Source organism: Theropithecus gelada, chromosome 19, assembly GCF_003255815.1.
Source record: "Theropithecus gelada isolate Dixy chromosome 19, Tgel_1.0, whole genome shotgun sequence".
NCBI lineage: Eukaryota > Metazoa > Chordata > Mammalia > Primates > Cercopithecidae > Theropithecus > Theropithecus gelada.
In genome coordinates, this window is record NC_037687.1 from 18,491,088 (window position 1) to 18,510,877 (window position 19,790).

General features: G+C 57.4%; 1 protein-coding gene across 6 annotated transcripts in view; it reads right to left on the reverse strand.

Annotated features, from left to right (window-relative positions):
* COPE (coatomer protein complex subunit epsilon) overlaps positions 1 to 19,790 on the reverse strand; it is a 24,515-nt gene continuing 4,725 nt past the window's right edge. The window contains exons 3-11 of one of the 6 annotated variants that reach the window (XM_025368428.1): positions 14,330 to 14,392; positions 11,562 to 11,662; positions 7,860 to 8,012; positions 6,471 to 6,524; positions 5,702 to 5,783; positions 4,207 to 4,362; positions 865 to 933; positions 358 to 432; positions 1 to 211 (exon numbers count right to left, since the gene is read on the reverse strand). In XM_025368428.1, the coding sequence (XP_025224213.1) occupies positions 164 to 211; positions 358 to 432; positions 865 to 933; positions 4,207 to 4,362; positions 5,702 to 5,783; positions 6,471 to 6,524; positions 7,860 to 8,012; positions 11,562 to 11,662; positions 14,330 to 14,392 (801 nt within the window). In that variant the 3' untranslated portion in view covers positions 1 to 163. Of the gene's footprint in view, positions 212 to 353; positions 433 to 860; positions 934 to 4,202; positions 4,363 to 5,701; positions 5,784 to 6,470; positions 6,525 to 7,859; positions 8,013 to 11,561; positions 11,663 to 14,329; positions 14,393 to 19,790 lie in introns of all 6 variants that reach the window. The other 5 variants (XM_025368430.1, XM_025368429.1, XR_003116924.1 and 2 more) reach the window with 5 other exon arrangements.

Here is a 19,790-nt window from a genome sequence, read left to right on the forward strand (position 1 = left end):
TCAGGTGGGAACACGCTGGCGTTGAGATATTTATTCACAGATGGGAGTGCTGGGGGCGGGCTCCTGCCCCTAGAGGGGATGTGGGGTGTGTGCCAGGCGGGGAGGGCTGCAGGGCTCCTGGCCTCTGTCCTGGCTTCATGGTCCTGACAGCTCTGGGCCAGCCTCAGGCGCTGGGAGCGTACTGTAGCACCAGCCTGTCAAAGTCGTTCTCCTTCAGCAAGACACATGGCGACACGGGGTGGGGGCAGGGTGTGGGGAGACGGGTGGAGGGAGAGAGAGAGGGCGCATGTGAGCCCAGGCTGAGCTCCAGGTGCCCTCTGGCCTGGCTCTCAGGGACAGGCCACCCCTGCCACTCACCTTGGCCTGGTACTCCTTGATGAAGGGATGGGACCTGTGGGCATCCTTCAGCTGGGACAGGTATCGGTTTGTCACCTGCAGGGGAGGCAGGAAGGCAGGTGAGTCGAACATGGAGACCCTAGGGTGGCTCTGACCTGCAGCACGGGATGGATGGGGGTGAGAGCCACAGTACCCCAGGGCGCTCCTCATCCTGCCTTGGGACTGGGCTGATCTCAGAGAACCTTCAGGGTGGGGGTGGAGGGATGGGTCGGCCCCTGACAAGGCGCTGGCACGGAGCTGGCCTCTGTACATGGTGGGGAAGGTACCGTGGGTTCAGGGGAGCAGGTCGGGCAGGGCCCCAGGTGAGGATGGGTTGGGGGGGGCGCAGGGTTTGTGAGGGAGGCAGGCTGCGGTGGGCACATTGTGTGCAGAGCTTTCCCAGAAGCCTAGGGATTAGGGCCTGGACCCCAGGATGAGGTCCCAGGGTCAGGATATTAGGGTTGGCCTGGAGCCCTGGGGGCCACTTACCTCGGGGGGCTTGCCCAGGTGCTGGGACAGGACGATGAGGTTGACTAGTGTCTCCGGGTAGCCACTGTCCTGGAGACACAGGCAGACACAGGCAGGCAGGGTCAGCCACTCCAGCCCCCATGCCTGCCCATCACTCCCACCTTGGGCAGGACCACACAAGGTCACCTCCTCAGAAGTGGGGTGGGATCGACACTGCCAGAGTCCCCCTGCCCACTGCTCTGCAAGGTGATCTCAGATGGTACGGTGCCAAGGGGCCAGCCACCTTACTGAGCCTCAGTTTCCCCATCTGTGGTCCAGCCTAGGGCGTGACCCTTCGTTTGTAGAGGGAAGGGTGTATTTGTCCCACACATCTCAAAAGCAATGGGGCCCAGGCCCAGATGGCCTCAACTCCTCCTGCACAATGAACCCTGAGGCCATGGGCGGACCTGCCACGCCTCTGGCTCCCAAGGAGCCTTGAAGGAAACCTCGGCAGGGGACATTGCCTGACCCACTCACTCTAGGCTCCCAGCACACAGGAGCCTACGAAACACCTAGGCCAGGAGACCCAGCTAGAGCCCCGGGATCTGCTTGGAGCACAGATGCACCAGCCAGGATGGGCCCAGAGCCCAGCCTGCCCACAGCGGCCGATGGCAGGGCACCCTTTTTGGAGAGCGAACTTTTCTGAGCCTCAGTCTCCACCACGAAGGGGGACACCAGCTTGTGCCCACAGGAGCAGCCATGAGTTGGCTCCAAAGGTAAGTGGGGGGACCTGAGTGCCTCCCAAAACTCAGCAAGAATGCAGGGTAACCACAACGACAGGGAGGCCACCAGGGCCAACGGGCACGAACAGCCAGCCCCAGGTGGTGTTTCAGGAGACAAGGACAGAAGGGAGTCATGTAACTGGTGAGTCACGGAATGCGTCACCTGAGAGGTGTAACAAAAGCCCCCAGAGGATGTGGCCATGAACACAGAACACGCATCCAAGTGTTCTCAGGTGGCAGTGAGGGGCAGGGTGGTGGAGGAAGGCGCCAGTCTCGCCCCTGGGGCAGCGAGGGCCACACAGCCTGTCTGAGATGCTGAGTTCCTGACCAGCCCTGACTGCTCAGAGCTAAAGATGGGCGCTGCCCAGGAGGAGCAGCACCCAGCCTGTGATGGGGCCAGCCTGACACCCCTTGGCCTGCCCTGCTCTGCAAACAACTTTCTGATGATAACTCAGCCCCTGGAAAGTCAGACAGGGAGGAGGGCTTCACCAGTGTTTGTCAGTAGATTAAAACTGTTTCTCAGCCAGGCACAGTGGCACACGTCTATCATCCCAGCACTTTAGGAGGCCAAGGGGGGTAAGAATTGCTTGAGCCCAGGAGTTCAAGACTAACCTGCACAACACAGTGAGACTCCATTTCTAACGAAAAATACAAAAATTAGCCATGTGTGGTGGCATACCCTGTTTCAAAAAACAAACAAATAAAACCCAAAATCCATTTCACCAAAATGGAAAAAGCTTTGATGTCCTTTTTGATTATAAAAATAATAACCCAGGCCGGGCGCGGTGGCTCACGCCTGTAATCCCAGCACTTTGGGAGGCCGAGGTGGGCGGATCATGAGGTCAGGTGATCGAGACCATCCTGGTTAACACAGTGAAACCCCATCTCTACTAAAAATACAAAAAATTAGCTGGGTGTGGTGGCGAGTGCCTGTAGTCCCAGCTACTCAGGAGGCTGAGGCAGGAGAATGGTATGAACCCGGGAGGCGGAGGTTGCAGTGAGCTGAGATTGCGCCACTGCACTCCAGCCTGGGGACAGAGCAAGACTCCATCTCAAGGCCGGGCGTGGTGGCTCAAGCCTGTAATCCCAGCACTTTGGGAGGCCGAGACGGGCGGATCACGAGGTCAGGAGATCGAGACCATCCTGGCTAACACGGTGAAACCCCGTCTCTACTAAAAAATACAAAAACTAGCTGGGCGAGGTGGCGGGTGCCTGTAGTCCCAGCTACTCGGGAGGCTGAGGCAGGAGAATGGCGTGAACCTGGGAGGCGGAGCTTGCAGTGAGCTGAGATCCGGCCACTGCACTCCAGCCCGGGCGACAGAGCGAGACTCCGTCTCAAAAAAAAAAAAAAAAAAAAAAAAAAAAAAGGCCCCATCTCAAAAAAAAAAAAAAAAGAAATTAAAAAAAAAAAAAATCCGTTGGGCATGGTGGCTCACACCTGTAATTCTAGTGCTTTGGGAGGCCAGGAGTTCAAGAACAACCTGGGCAACACAGCAAGAACAATCCCTTCTTTACAAAAAATAGCATTTTTTTTTTTTTTTAATTTAAAATAACATAAACTCTTCATAAAGACTGCAGATGGTCAGGCATGGTGGCTCACGCCTATAATTCCAGCACTTTGGGAGGCTGAGGCTGGTGGATCACCTGAGGTCAGGAGTTTGAAACCAGCCTGACCAACATGGCAAAACCCCATCTCTACTAAAAATACAAAAATGAGCTGGGGCCGGGCGCGGTGGCTCAAGCCTGTAATCCCAGCACTTTGGGAGGCCGAGACGGGCGGATCACGAGGTCAGGAGATCGAGACCATCCTGGCTGACACGGTGAAACCCCGTCTCTACTAAAAAATACAAAAACTTAGCCGGGCAAGGTGGCGGGCGCCTGTAGTCCCAGCTACTCGGGAGGCTGAGGCAGGAGAATGGCGTAAACCCAGGAGGTGGAGCTTGCAGTGAGCTGAGATCCGGCCACTGCACTCCAGCCTGGGCGACAGAGCGAGACTCCGTCTCAAAAAAAAAAAAAAAAAAAAAAAAAAAGATGTTCAAAAATGAGCTGGGCGTGGTGGCAGGCACCTGTAATCCCAACTGCTCGGGAGGCTGAGACAAAAGAATCGCTTGAACCCAGGAGGCGGAGGTTGCAGTGAGCTGAGATCACACTACTGCACTCCAGCCTGGGTGACAAAGCGAGACTCCATCTCAAAAAAAGAAAGAAAAGAAAAGACTGCAGACATCAGACAGGAGACAACTGCAGCCACCCTGGGCTCCTGGCCACAGCACGCTGTCCCCTAAATAAGGACTGGGAGCGTCTCTCCAATACTGAATATGTACTCAGGTGAGGGGTCCCACATGCAGGGCCAGGCAGCTGAGGTGACAGACCACTGAGGCCCAGGCTGCCCAGATGCCCCATTTCTGTGAGACCGGAATCTGGATTTCTTTGCAGGTGCAATCCCTGCTTTGTGGATCTCACTGCTGACTGGGCCTCAGAAGCCCTGTGGGGCCACACGCACACGCAGGGCATCTCTGCTACACTTGTTTCTGTTTGCCCTGACCCCGCCCTCCGGCCGCCTGGCCTTCCCTCCGTTCCCACTTTGGGACAGCCTTGTGCCTACCTTGTCTAGCGCCTCCTGTAGCAGGCCCTCAGCGGCCTCCCAGCGGCCCTGGGCCATATGGCAGGCCGCCTGCCCATTGAGCAGCAGCAGGGTGGGCGAGCACTTGTCAGCCATCTCCTGGAAGATGTAGTAGGCATCCTGCAGCTTCTCACCGCCCTGCAGGGAGGGTCCCACATCATCATCTGTGCCGCGGCCGCCGGGCCCTTCCACCGTCAGCCCCCTCCCCCAGAGGGGGCTCTGCACTGCACAGACACAAATCTGGTATGCCCGGTTCAAGGCACAGCCACTCCACCATGGGGACCACTTGTAACCTGTACTCTGCTGACGGGGCCTAAAGACTCGCGGCCGCCTCCTGCCTCACCTCCTACCCGGCTCCCAGTGCGCTGGGTACACAGAGGTGGAATTTAGGGCTTCCAGGGCACAGGGGCACAGGTGGCTGGGCCAGGGTCTGAGTGGGGACCACTGGGTCACCGGGCACATCGGAGGAGGATGAGTCAGCTCTGTGACCAGCAACTCTGACCTGCCCGCTTGCTCAGGACTGTGGGATACTTGCAGGGGGAGCCTGAGGTCAAGGCAGGCTTTAAAAACAGTTCAAACTAACCAAGAGGGCTGCCAGGGCCTGTCCCACCACATTGGACGGCCACTGGAAGTCCATCTGGGTGAGGCTCCAGCCCCGTGGCGGGCAGGGACGGGGAGCACATTTTTTCCCCCCAGAGTTTTGCTCTTGTCACCCAGGCCGGAGTGCAATGGCACAATCTCGGCTCACCGCAACCTCCACCTCCCAGGTTCAAGTGATTCTCCTGCCTCAGCCTCCCAAGTAGCTGGGTTTACAGGTGGGTGCCACCATGCCCGGCTAATTTTGTATTTTTAGTAGAGATGAGGTTTCTCCATGTTAGTCAGGCTGGTCTCGAACGCCTGACCTCACACGATCCACCCACCTCAGCCTCCCAAAGTGCTGGTATTACAGGCGTGAGCCACTGCGCCCAGCCAGGAAGTGTATTTTAACAGGCCTGCACAAAAGAATGGCTCAGAAGGGGGCCGAGTCCCAGAAACCAGGAGAGGGGGTGTTGCCAGGCAGAGGTGCCCAGGCCTGGGAGCTGAGGACATCTCCACCGCTGCTATGGGAACACTGAACCCTGTCCCTGGCTGGGGACCAGGACCCTGGAGAGCAAAGCTGAGTCGCAGAAAACCCCAGGAAGCCCTGGGGGGAGGAGGGGCTGCCAGGCCAACCCAGACCCTCGAGTCCCCCTGCGCCTCAGGCTCAGGAACCCCTGTCCCCGTCCCCACCATCGCTCTGCCTCTGGCCAAGTCGCTTGGCTGTGAGAAGCCCGGAATGGAGTGAAGGCTGAGAGTTGTGCCAGGCTGGCAGGGGGCCATGGCCTGATCCTGGAGCCCCACTGGAGTGGCCGGCAGCCTGGGCACAGGTGGGGGTGCCCACAGACCCTACTCAGCCAGGTGCCCGCAATGCCCGCCTGCCTCGTGGCCCAGGACTCACCGTGGCCAGGCTGACCCAGGCGGTGGCGAGCTGGGTGAGGGTGGCATCCTCGTCCAGGTCCTGCATTCTCTTCAGTTCCTTCCTGGGGTGGGGACAGAGGACAGAGGGGCTGAGCGGCCGAGAGCCCTGGCCTGGCTATCCCTGCCTTGTTCCCACTTGGGGCCCGCCAGAGCCCGGGGATGGCCCCCACTATGTGCTCCCCTGCGTGCTCATACCCCACGACGAAGTGCCCGAGCTGCCCTGCCCGCCCCACCATGCGAAGGCCCCGGGAAGGCGGGACTGGAGCCAGCTACGGACCCCCGAGGTGGCTGGCACAAGGTAGGGCTCGGGAGAGACTCGCTCCACGGAAGATGGAACGCAGGGAAGGGCGACGGAGCTACAGCATGAACAACTCTGAGGCAAGGGCTTTGGAAACGGCAGCAGGGGAGTCCTGGACCACCAGCCATGGCCTCCGACCTGGTGATGCCACATGCAGGCCCCGCCAGCCCCATGGCACAGTTACAAGCTGGCCCAGCGACATGTTCCTCCGGGCACGACCTCCACTCCCTCCATGAAGCCCATGCTCACCCTGTGGGACAGGCCCACCACTACTGCAGAGAGAGAGAAACTGAGGCACAGACAGCCATGGCCCTCCTCCCTGGCAACATACTGCAAGGAAGGGCTGAGTGACGGCAAGTCACCCCCAGGGAAAGGAATAACTAGTAATGACAGCACCACAGACGCTCTGGACCATGGCTCAGTATGGGTACAGAGGAGTGGGAGGGCTCACCGGGCGAGATCCAGGCGGTCCAGCTTCAGCAGGATCTGCACTGTCATGGCCATGCTGCAGGACAAGGCGGGGGACGGTCAGCGGATGGCCACAGACGCGCTGCATGGCCACTGCACACCCAGGGCTCACTCTGTGTGTCTGGGATGTTCTTAAGTCCTGTACTTAGGACCACCAGCCCCACCCAGCAGAGGGGGACACCCTCACTCCCACATTTCACCGCTCAGCTCAATCGGGCCTGGAAAGCTCTGGGGGGGGTCCCCACGTTGGGGTTCCAGGCCCCAGCCCACTCACTGCCCATCTGGAGAAGCAGCCTCCATGGGCTGTGCTTGCAAACAAGGGCCCTGCCCGGACTCATCAACACCCTGGAGACGGTCAGTGCTCAGGAACAAGGCCCTAGAGGAGGGCCACGCACCTGCCCCTGCACCTGTACCTGCAGCAGAGCCCTGGGGCCACCCACTCTCCGCAGGTCCCCTCATCCCTCTGGGCCCCAGGCGGCTGTGACCACCAATGACTTGTAAGACCTCTTGTTCTTGTTCTCCTGCCAACAGGAGCCAGCACCTGGACCAGCACTGAGTCAGCCGGCTTGCTGGCAGCGTGACATCCCTATTTCTTTTCTTTTTTTGTGTGTGAGACAGGGTCTGGCTCTGTTGGCCAGGCTGGAGTGCAGTGGCGCCATCACGGCTCACTGCAGCCTCCACCTCCCGGGCTCAAAGGATATTCCCGCTTCCGCCTCCTGAGTAGCTGGAACCACAGGTGCATGTCACCATGCCTGGCTGCCACCTGCAATTCTAAGCCCTCCGTGGACGGAGGTGGGATGGGAGCAGATCCACAGCGACCATGAAATGCCCAGCTTGCAACTCATAGTGGACAGCAGGCACTCCAGCGACAGCTCACGGGGAAGAACTGACACACTTTCTGTGACCAGTACCCTGGATGTGGCCTGGAGTCACATCTTGGGGTGGAGGGGAGCACCGACCTTGCTGTGCAGGGCTCCAGCACCCCAGCCCCAGAGGGCCCTGGAGGAGGGCCGGTATGGGGGGCCCAGGGAGGCCTGAGAGACTGGGCCCAGGGCCGAGACACAGAAGGCTTCGTGGGGGGTGGGGACGCAGAAACCGAGCAGAGACAAAGCCGCTTTCTGCTCTGCCCTTGGGAACAGAGGGTTTGCAGCCTGGGCACCGTGTCCTTGGAGCCGCAGCCTGGCGCACAGATGGGAGTGCCTCCCACACTGGGCAGGGGAGCTGGAGCCTGGACAGCAGGCCAGGACCTCATTTCAGCACCACCGCATTCTCTCCTCCCATGACGACGGCCAGCGAGGCCATGCACAGCCTGGAGATGTGGCAGGGGGCACCTGCCTCCCTGGGCCGGCCTCAGAGCAGGGCGGCCACTCACCACTCCAGGCTGTCCCCCTGGTGCAGCGCACGCAGGGCGGCGTCCGGGTTCTGGTCGTGGAGATAGACGGAGGCAGCCATGAGCAGGAAGGTAGTGTTGGTCACGTCCACGCTCCTGCTCATCTCTCGGTCCAGCTCGGCCACGATGGTGTCCCTGGAAGACACAGATGCTCGGGACCCACAGCTGGGGCGGCCCCTCTGGGACCTCAGAGGGTCCCCTTCCTTGGGAGCAGACAGGCTCAGAGAGGGTGAGCCAGGCACTGGGGGTGCAGAGCAGCAGCAGGCCCCGAGCATCGAGCTGTCCCAACATGTCCTTCCTCCGTTCCTATGAAGCAGCCCTCATGTTGGGCCAGGCAAGGACCCCGAGGCTGGGAGATGCGGGGTGGGGCACCCCAAGAGGACATGAGGAGGCACCACCAGTCTCACACCAACCTCACCCACCTTCCTGAGGAGGCTGGTAGGCCCAGCTGGGACTCCTGATCCTAACCCATCAGCCCTGTGGGCTTCAAGGCCACATCTTCTAGCAGGAGGTTGGCCTGGGTGCCGAGGGGCCATGCAGAAGGATGGGAGCCCTGGGGCACCCCCACTGCCAGGGCGGCTGCCCTCAGTCCCTGAGAGCCCAGGGTGCTGGCTACGCCCTGAAGATGGCTAGCGTGCTGCGGGCCAGGGCCAGGCTTGAGCCCAAGAGAGGCTGAGGACCAGCTCAGCTATAAGGCCACAGGTCACCCATGCCTCCATGTCCCTAACTGGACCCAGACCCTCCATTCCCCATGGCTACTGAGCAGCTAACAAGAGACGGCAGGGGAGGGAGCCCCCCTAGACCAAAGCTGGTGTTCTTCTGGGTCCACACGCGGCTCTGTGACCCCATAAGCATCCACGCATGTCTGGGGGCTGTCTGCCCAGGGCCTGTGTCTGAGGTGTCACTGAGGGCATGGCATGTCTCATACCAACCAGGCTCCACCGAGGGCTCGCCACAGTGCCACGCCCGATGGACAAGTGACTTCAGGTCTGAGTCTGTTTCCCCGTGCTGAGGGACCATGTTACAGGGATCACGCAGGGGACGAGCAAGGAACTCCCAAGACCAAGTTACAAAGCTTCCTGAGGCTCCAGCACACAAGGGTACATAAACGCTGCCAGCTGTTGTGGCGCTGGTACTGTAATGTTGTCATCCTAAGGTGTTACAGTTACCAATGGGGCCAGGCACTGTGGCTCACACCTGTAACCCCAGTGCTTTGGGAGGCCGAGGCAGGAGGATCGCGTAAGCCCAGCAGTTCAAGACCACCCTGGGCAACCTAGTAGGACCCCTTTTTCTACAAAAAAGTAAAAAAGTCAGCTGGGCCTGGTGGTGCCTGTAGTCCCAACTACTTGGGAGGCTGAGGCAGGAGGATGGCTCCAGCCCGGGAGGTTGAAGCTGCAGTGAGCTGTGGTCGCACCTCTGCACTCCAGCCTGGGTGACAGAGGGAGACCATCTCAAAAACAAACAACAGCCACAAAACCAATTACTAGGGGGATCGCTTGAGCCCAGGAGTTTGAGACCAGCCTGGGCAACATGGCAAAACCCCGTCTCTAAATAAAATACGTATTAGCCAGGCATGGTGATGCGTGCCTGCAGTGCCAGGTACTCGGGAGGCTGATGTGGGAGGATCACTTGAGCCTGGGAGATCACGGCTGCAGTGAGCCAAGATTGTGCCACTGTATGCCAGGCTGAGCGACAGAGCAAGACCCTATCTCAAGAAAAGAAAACAAAATCAAAACCAAAACCAATTACTGATAGATGCTCCTCGTCCCGGGGGAGTCCTGCCGGTGAGGTAGCGGCTGTGCCGCCAGATGGACGCACCACAAGCCCCTGCCTGGACCGCCTGCTCTCCGGGGCTGCTTTTCTGTGACGCTCACAGCAGCTGCTGCTCCTCGGGGACCCAGGGTTCCCTGCCTTCACTCCAGCTGGTGAAGTGTAGGGTGGGAGAGATAGTGGCCCTGGGAGGTCGCCCGTCCAAATGTCCTGGAGCTGCTGTGGCAAAGCACCACAACCCGGGTGGTTAAGGACAACAGGGCTTCGTTCCTCACAGCTCTGGAGGCCACAAGTCTGAAGTCAAGGTGGCGGCAGGGCTGGCTCCAACTGGAGGCTGGAGGGCAAGGCTGTCCAGGCCTCTCTCCCAGCTCTGGTGGCTGCCGGCCATTTGTGGCACTCCTTGGCTTAACATGTCACCCTAGTCTGTCTCTGTTGTCACATGGGCTTAACTCAGTGGGGCCTCTGTCTTCTCCTTTTATTTTTTTTTCAGACAGTCTCCCTCTGTCACCCAGGCTGGAGTGCATGGTGCGATCTTGGCACCACTGCAACCTCCGCCTCCCGGGTTCAAGCGATTCTTCTGCCTCAGCCTCCCAAGTGGCTGGAATCACAGACACCACATCCTGTTAATTCTGTATTTTTAGTAGAAATGGGGTTTCACCACGTTGGCCAGGCTGGTCTCGAAAACGCCTGACCTCAGGTGATCTGCCCACCTCAGCCTCCCAAAGTGCTGGGATTACAAGTGCGAGCCACTGCACCCGGCCCTCCTTTTATCTCTTAAAAGGACACAAGTCCTTGGCTTTGGGGCCCACCCTAAATCCAGCATGTCTTCATCTCCTTATCTCTTAATTTGATTGGGAAAGACCCTTTTCCCAAATATCACATTCACAAGCATGTGGGATAGGATATGGACATACCTTTTGGGGGACACCATTCACCCCACTATGCTGCCTCTGCACTGGAGTCAGCTCCCAGGAACCCCAGGTTTCCTTGGGTGAAGGGAGGTGATAGTTGGGGCACTGCCTCCGTGGGCCAAGGAAGAGCAGGATCACAGCAGAGTCTCCCCATGCCAGACCCTCACTCCGACCCCACAGCAGGAGGGGGCAAGGTTCCTGGGTCCCCACAGCCCAGCCTCCTTTCCCCTTGGCTGCCGCCCATGGGTGTTTGACAGATGCTGGCCTGTGGCTCAGGGGCAGGACAGGCGTGGCCTCACCCGCCCTCCACCTGAGCTCCAGGGGAGACACTGGCAGGTTGTAGTCCCCGACTAGCTGGGACTAGAAAACTGACTGGATTTGGGAGGCTGACGCAGGCAGACCTCCTGAGCTCAGGAGTTCGAGACCACCCTGGGCAACATGGTGAAACCCAGTCTCTGCTAAAATACAAAAAGTAGTCAGGCATGGTGACGCGTTCCTGTAGTCCCAGCTACTCAGGAGACTGAGGCACAAGAATCACTTGAACCCGGGAGGTGGAGCTTGCAGTGAGCCGAGATCACGCCACTGCACTCCAGCCTGGTGACAGAGCGAGACTCCGTCTCAATAGATAGATACATAAATAAATAAGAAAACTGACGGCAGGGCCCTGCTCCCGCCGCACCCTGGGCCATCTTGGGGCTCTGGGTGGTGCAGAGGGCTGTTCGGTAATTGATATTTTTAGTTCTAGGTTGAGAGAGTGCCTTGTGGTCCATGAGGGCATGTGCACACACAGCACTGTCTCTGACCCTCCCCTTTGAAGCAGCATCCATCATCAGCCCCCACTGCTGTGCAGGTGAGGGAAACTGAGGCATGAAGCAGCAGGGTAGCAGAGGGGAGAGGTGCCTAATCTGAGGGATGCTGTGCACTGCACGCCACGCCCCCACCCACCCAGGTTCATAACCGACAGCCCCTGCGCCCCAGGCCGACCCATCCTCCGGGGCCTCACCTCCGGCTCTCGTGGGCGAGGTAGTCAGCGAACATGCGCACGGCCTGGAGCTCGGGGGCCGAGGAGGGCTTGATCTCGTCCAGGACCACGCCGAACTTCCTCTGCAATAGGGATGAGGCGTCAGCTGCACCCGTCCGTCCCAGAGGATTTCCACGTCCTCAGCTTGGCAGGCAGAGCCCCAGACAGGAAGCCCCTGCCCCACCAGGGACCCCTCAGCCCAGCAAGGGCCACCCTCACTGCAGTACACTGTGGAGGTGGGCATGGCATCACCTGTCATGAGCAGCCAGGTGTGCCCTCATCTGCAGGGCCACACTGCCCATGCCTTGAGCTGGGGACCCTGGCAGGTTACTGTCTCCCAGCAGCTGTCCATCTCTGGTGATGAGGGGAAGGAGGGGACAGGCATGTCACCCAGGAACAGGGCAGCAGCAGTTATGGGGGTTGTGGCATGCGCTTCTGTAGAGTAGGACATGCCCCCAGCCAGCCCTGCCCCACCTACTGGCCCTCCCGAGGACGCCCAGACTGATACCACTGTCACATCTGCAGCCGGGGACCCATCCTTCACTGTGTTCCCTCCTAGATGGTTCCCCATTCTTATTGTTTTAGAGACAAGATCTTGCTCTGTTGTCCAGGCTGGAGTGCAATGGCGTGATCATGGCTCACTGTAGTCTTGACCTCCTGAGCTCAAGCGATCCTCCTGCCACAGCCTCCTGAGTAGCTGGGACTCCAGGCACATGCCACCATGCCTGGCTTATTTTTAAATTTTTTCTGTAGAGATGGAGGTCTCACCATGTTGCCCAGGCTGAACTCCTGGCTTCAAGCAATCCTCCCACCTCAGCCTCCCAAAGTTCTGGGATTACAGTTGTAAGCCACTGTGCCTGGCTCCTACCAATTATTTTAGGAAAAAAAATTGGCCAGGCGCGGTGGCTCATGCCTGTAATCCCAACATTTTGGGAGGCTGAGGCAGGCGGATCACGAGGTCAGGAGTTCGAGACCACCCTAGCTAATATGGTGAAATTGCGTGTCTATTAAAAATATAAAAATTAGCTGGGCGTGGTGGCTCAAGCCTGTAATCCCAGCACTTTGGGAGGCCGAGACGGGCAGATCACGAGGTCAGGAGATCGAGACCATCCTGGCTAACACGTGAAACCCCATCTCTACTAAAAGATACAAAAAACTAGCCGGGCGAGGTGGTGGGCGCCTGTAGTCCCAGCTACACAGGAGGCTGAGGCAGGAGAATGGCGTAAACCATGGAGGCAGAGCTTGCAGTGAGCTGAGATCTGGCCACTGCATTCCAGCCTGGGAAAAAGAGCAAGACACTGCCTCAAAAAAAAAAAAAAAAAAAAACTAGCCTGGCAAGGTGGCGGGCACCTGTAGTCCCAGCTACTCGGGAGGCTGAGGCAGGAGAATGGCATAAACCCAGGAGACAGAGCTTGCAGTGAGCTGAGATCCGGCCACTGCACTCCAGCCTGGGCGACAGAGCTAGACTCTGTCTCAAAAAAAAAAAAAAAAAAAAAAGGCCCGGCGCAGTGGCTCAAGCCTGTAATCCCAGCACTTTGGGAGGCCGAGACGGGCGGATCACAAGGTCAGGAGATCGAGATCATCCTGGCTAACCCCGTGAAACCCCGTCTCTACTAAAAAAAATACAAAAAACTAGCCGGGCGAGGTGGCGGGTGCCTGCAGTCCCAGCTACTCGGGAGGCTGAGGCAGGAGAATGGCTTAAACCCGGGAGGTGGAGCTTGCAGTGAGCTGAGATCCGGCCACTGCACTCCAGCCTGGGTGACAGAGCGAGACTCCGTCTCAAAAACAAACAAACAAAAAACAACAACAAACAAACAAAAATATACATACATATATATATATAAAAAATTGGCCAGGCACGGTGGCTCACGCCTGTAATCCAGCACTTTGGGAGGCCGAAGCATGTGTATCACAAGGTCAGGAGATCGAGACCATCCTGGCTAACATGGTGAGACACTGTCTCTGCTAAAAATACAAAAAATTAGCCAGGCATGGTGGCAGGCGCCTGTGGTCCCAGCTACTCGGGAGGCTGAGGCAGGAGAATGGTGTGAACCCAGGAGGCGGAGCTTGCAGTGAGCTGAGATTGAGACACTGCACTCCAGCCTGGGCGACAGAGCAAGACTCCATCTCAAAAAAACAAAACAAAACAAAAATACAAAAAAATTAGCCAGGCGTGGTGGCAGGCACCTGTGGTCCCAGCTACTCTGGAGGCTGAGGCAGGAGAATGGTGTGCACCCGGGAGGCGGAGCTTGCAGTGAGCCGAGATCTTGCCGCTGCACTCCAGCCTGGGCAACAGAGCGAGACTCCATCTCAAAAAAAAAATATATATATATATACACACACACACACACACACACACACACACACACACACACAAATATAAATTAGCCAGGTGTGGTGGCACGCGCCTATAGTCCCAGCTACTCCGGAAGCTGAGGCAGGAGAATCAGTTGAACCCAGGAGGCGGTTGCAGTGAGCTGAGATCGAGTACGACAGAGCAAGACTCCGTCTCAAAAAACATAAAAATCAAGAAACTGTGACCCAGGCCCCCCGGCCTGGCAGTCTCGGGCCTCCGTGACACAGCCGCCTTCACATGCTGGCTGCGCTGGCTGTTCAGTCACTGGACACTGGAGGCCCGGGTCCCTGCTTTGTTTACTGTCCCCGGCACCCACGCTGTGGTGCCTTCCTGTCCCCAGCTCCACCCTCTACTCTGTTCATCACTCTCGCCCCCGGCCAGGGCCCGCACTCACCTGCGCAAGGTACGCTCTATACAGGAAGACGTCCCTCTCCACGTCTCTCTCCGGGCTTGACAGCTGTGGGAACCAACGTGGGTCAGGACGCACAGAGGGAGGCCCAGCGCAGCCCACACAGGGTGAGCATGACAGACAGGCCCCTGTACGCTGGGGACAGGTGGCTTCTCTGGCAGGGTCGGAGGTCTAAGTCCTAGCCCTGATCCTCTGCAGCCCGAGAGTGGCCTCTGCTGGGGGGACCCTACACGGGCGATGCCTGATCTCATCCCGCGCTGACACCACCCCAGGAAGGAGGCTTGCTCCAAGTTCAGCGCCTGCTCCAGCCACACTTAAGAAGCCAGGGTGGTGCCCGCACCTCTAACTTCTGGACATGGGGCCACTGTGGATTGATTCCTGCTTTTGTCTCAAGACATTTTGAACTCAGTGTGGCTACCCCAGTGTGGCTACCCCAGTGTGGTGACATCTGTGTCAGGCCCTGGCCAGGGGAGACCCTGGGGATGGCTCTGTACTTGGGCCACACGCCCACAGTCCAGCCACTGCACAGAACTGAGAGGACAAGAGGGAGGTGACCTGTGGCAACATCCATTTAGGGACGATAAGGAAGCTGCCCTTGAGCCCAGGCCAGGCAGGGAGGCTGGGGCCCCTCCTCCAGAACCCAGCTGTGCATGCTGCCCCCGGGCACTGGCTGACTTCCCGGGGTGCCCATGGCAGGCGGTCACAGTGCAGCTCAGCCCGTGGCCTGAGGGTGCTGGCCCAGGCCCCTGGGGGCTTCAAGAGGAAAGTACAGTTGGGAAGGGGCCCAGCCACCTCAGCATCACCACTCCAACAACCTCTCCACAGAGGGAACTGAGAAGGCTCTCAGCAAGAGGGCGTGCCAAATGTCAAGGCACAGGGTCAAAGGACCCAGTACCCAAACCAGGGGAGTCACTCTGCCCTGTCCTCTGAGGCCGAGACCACAGATTCCAAGCCACATCTCTTCCTTCTCCCCAGCCTGAGGGAGGAGCGTGAATGTCAAACGTGTCCTCATCCCAGGCCCCCGCAGAACTGGCCCCAGCCTGACTCAGGCTGCCATTGCCAAGAGGCCCCAGCAGCTTCTGCTCAGGCCCTGCTGGCCAGAGTGGGTATCTGGCTGTGATTTGGAACAAGATGCCATCTAAATAAATAACTCCTAGAAGAACGTCAAAGGCATGGAGGGTGGAGGCTGCAGAAATCAAGCCCCACCTGCAAATGGGATGGACAGGTGAAAGACGTACCTTCTCGAGCATGTAAAGAAACATATTATAGGCCAGGCACGGTGGCTCATGCCTGTAATCCCAGCACTTTGGGAGGCCGAGGTGGGTGGATCATTTGAGGTCAGGAGTTCCAGACCAGCCTGGCCAACATGGTGAAACCCCGTCTCTACTAAAAATACAAAAATTAGTCGGGTGTGGTGGCGGGCACCTGTAATCCCAGCTACTCAGGAGGCTGAGGTAGGATAATCATTTGAACCTGGGAGGTGGAGGCTGTAGTGAGCCGAGATCACACCATTGCACTCTAGCCTGGGCGACAGAGCAAGACTCTGTCTCAATAAAAAATAAGTAACTCTCAGTTAACCTTCTGAGGTGGACATCAGTTAGGTGACCAGCTGAGGGTGGCATGCCACGCTCAGTTAAAAAAGAGACAGGCCAGATGCAGTGGCTCACATCTGTAATCCCAGTGCTTTGGGAGGCCAAAGCAGGAGGACTGCTTGAGCCCAGGAGTTAGAGACCAGCATAGGCAACATAGCGAGACCCTGTGTCTTTTTTTTTTTGAGATAGAGCCTTGCTCTGTCGCCCAGGCTGAAGTACAGTGGTGCGGTCTCAGCTCACTGCAACCTCTGCCTCCCGGTTTCAAGATATTCTTCTGCCTCAGCCTCCTGAGTAGCCAGGACTATAGGCACGCACCACCACGCCGGGCTAATTTTTGTATTTTTAGTAGAGATGGGGTTTTACCATATTGGCCAGGCCGGTCTTGAACTCCTGACCTTGTGAACCAGCCGCCTCAGCCTCCCAAAGTGCTGCGATTACAGGCGTGAGCCACCGCGCCCGGTCTGAGACCCTGTGTCTATAAAAAAAAGTTAAATATTAGCCAGGTGTGGTAGCGTGCACCTGTAGTCCCAGTGACTTGGGAGGCTCATGAAGGAGGATCGCTTGAGCTTAGGAGATTGAGGCTACAATGGACTATGATCATGCCACTGCACTGCACTCTGGCCTGGTGACAGAGTGAGACCCTGTCTATCTTTAGGGAAAAAAAAGAGACAGAAGCTGGCTGTTGGGCTTTTCTTTTTTTTTGAGACAGAGTCTCGCCCTGTCGCCCAGGCTGGAGCACAGTGGCGTAATCTCAGCTCACTGCAACCTGCACCTCCCGGGTTCACGCCATTCTCCTGCCTCAGCCTCCTGAGTAGCTGGGATTACAGGCACCCGCCACCACGCCCAGCTAATTTTTTAAGTATTTTTAGTAGAGATGGGATTTCACTGTGTTAGCCAGGATGGTCTCAATCTCCTGACCTCGTGATCCGCCCACCTCGGCCTCCAAAAGTGCTGGGATTACAGGCATGAGCCACCATGCTTGGCCGGCTGTTGGGCTTTCAAAGTGAGGACACAGTGGGGCACCATGGGGAGCACCAGGGTGGCCTCAGCCACCCCTGTGTGAAATGCAATTGCCCAGGAGGCTGTGCGTGCAAAAGTGCTCAGAGGCTGCAGAGTGCACAGGAGAGAGAAGAGTGCCAGGAAGCATAACAACAAACGTGCGGACCGTGACCCTCACATGAGGCTCTGGAACCGTTGTGGTTTTCCTTGACTCTCAGGGATGATGCTACCATCAGGTAGCATCGTGTGTCCCCGGGGTGGGAGAGCACTGCTCTTCAACCCCAAGGGCTCACTAGGATCACCTGGGAGCCCAGAAACCAGCAAAGCCAGTAGGCCACATCCACCAAGGTCACCTGGCCCTAGGATGGTCCCAGCACTGGCCCCAGGTGGCTTAAGATGTGGCCATCGTTGAGGAATCAGAGTACTGTTTGGGAAGGCGGGTGACAGGATGGGGGCCCTGTAGCCAGAAACCCTGGGGGTAGTAACTCCTCCCTTCTGTCCCTGTAGCCAGTGACCTAACCGCACTGGGCCGCCAGCAACTCAAGGCCTATGAGCTGCTTCAATCCCAGCAGCTGGGCAGTGCCTGCCATCTTGTGGGCAACTGGCAAATGTCTGAGAAAGCCAGAAATGTCATGATGGTAGCCTTGTGCTGGGGTCAGTAAAGGGCAAAGATATGCCAGGTGCTCTCCCTGGGGCCACTGCAGGGGGGGCTGAGGTTGCTCAGGCCACTGTCATGAACTACCACAGAGCAGATGGCTCAAAAAATGTATTCCTCGGCCGGGCGCGGTGGCTCAAGCCTGTAATCCCAGCACTTTGGGAGGCTGAGACGGGCGGATCATGAGGTCAGGAGTTCAAGACCATCCTGGCTAACACGGTGAAACCCTGTCTCTACTAAAAGATACAAAAAACTAGCCGGGCGAGGTGGCGGGCGCCTGTAGTCCCGGCTACTCGGGAGGCTGAGGCAGGAGAATGGCGTAAAAACCCGGGAGGCGGAGCTTGCAGTGAGCTGAGATCCGGCCACTGCACTCCACCCTGGGCGACACAGCGAGACTCCGTCTCAAAAAAAAAAAAAAAAAAAGTATTCCTCAAAAATTAGCCAGGTGTAGTGGCACAAGCCTGTAATCCCACCTACTCGGGAGGCTGAGGCAGGAGAATCGCTTGAACCTGGGAGGCGGAGGCTGTGGTGAGCTGAGACTGTATCACTGCACTTGAGCGTGGGTGACAGAGTGAGACTCTGTCTCAAAAAAATAAAAATTAAAATAAATAAACAAATAAATAANGAGATCCGGCCACTGCACTCCACCCTGGGCGACACAGCGAGACTCCGTCTCAAAAAAAAAAAAAAAAAAAGTATTCCTCAAAAATTAGCCAGGTGTAGTGGCACAAGCCTGTAATCCCACCTACTCGGGAGGCTGAGGCAGGAGAATCGCTTGAACCTGGGAGGCGGAGGTTGTGGTGAGCTGAGATCATGCCACTACACTCCAGCCTGGGCAACAGAGCAAGACTCCATCTCAAAAACAAAAACCAAAAAAGCAAAAAACAAAAATTAGCTGGGCGTGGTAGCAGGCACCTGTAATTCCAGCTACTCAGGAGGCTGAGGCAGGAGAATCGCTTGAACCCGGGAGGCAGAGGATGCAGTGTGCTGAGATTGTGCCACTGCACTCCAGCCTGGGTGACAGAGGGAGTCTCTGTCTCAAAAAAAAAAAAAAAAAAAAAAAGTATTCCTGGCCAGACACGGTGGCCCACGCCTGTAATCACAGCACTTTGGGAGGCTGAGGCAGGTGGATCTCAAGGTCAGGAGTTAGAGACCAGCCTGGCCAACACAGTGAAACCCCATCACTAGTAAAAATACAAAAATTAGCCGGGCGTGGTGGCATGCGCCTGTAGTCCCAGCTACTCCGGAGGCTGAGGCAGGAGAACCGCTTGAACCTGGGAGGTGGAGGTTGTGGTGAGCCAGGATCATGCCACTGCACTTCAGCCTGGGCAACAGAGCAAGACTCCACATCAAAAACAAAAAACAAAAATTAAACGGGTGTGGTGGTGGGCACCTGTAATCCCAGCTACTTGGGAGGAGAATTGCTTGAACCCAGGAGGAGGAGGATGCAGTGAGCTGTGATTGTGCCACTGCACTCCAGCCTGGGTGACACACAGTGAGATTATGTCGCTTGACCCTGGGAGGCGGAGGTTGCAGTGAGCCGAGATCACGCCACTGCACTCCAGCCTGGCGACACGGTTAGACTCCATCTCAAAAAAAATAAAAAAAGAAAGAAGGAAAAAGAACCAAGAAAGACGTATGGGAACAGACATATAACTCTCCCTCCCAGATAAGCACAACAAAGAGACACAGAAGCAATTCAAGCCTCTGATAAACTCTCTCACCCTGAATCCTTAAAAACTCAGTCTGTAAAAGAGTGTGCCTCTCACCCAACTCGGCCAGAAGGCGCCTCTCAGGTTTGTTTTCTCTAAAATAAACTTGTCTTGACTGGCAAGTCACCTTTCGTGTTTCTTTCCTCTTTCTTTAATTCTTACAACTTTGTCACCCAGGCTGGGGTGCAGTGGCGCGATCTCGGTTCACTGCAACCTCCGCCTCCGAGTTCAAGCGATTCTCCTGTCTCAGCCTCCCGGTAGCTGGGATTACAGGTGCCCGCCACCACGCCCGGCTAATTTTTGTATTTTTGGTACACCCAGGGTTTCTCCATGTTGCCCAAGCTGGTCTCGAACTCCTGGGCGCATGCAATACGGCCGCCTCGGCCTCCCAGAGCGCTGGAATTAAAGGTGTTTGAGCCACCAAGCTGGGAAACTGTGTTATCATTCTGAGTCCAGCGGAATACAGTGCCCGTCCCTAAAAGTGCTCA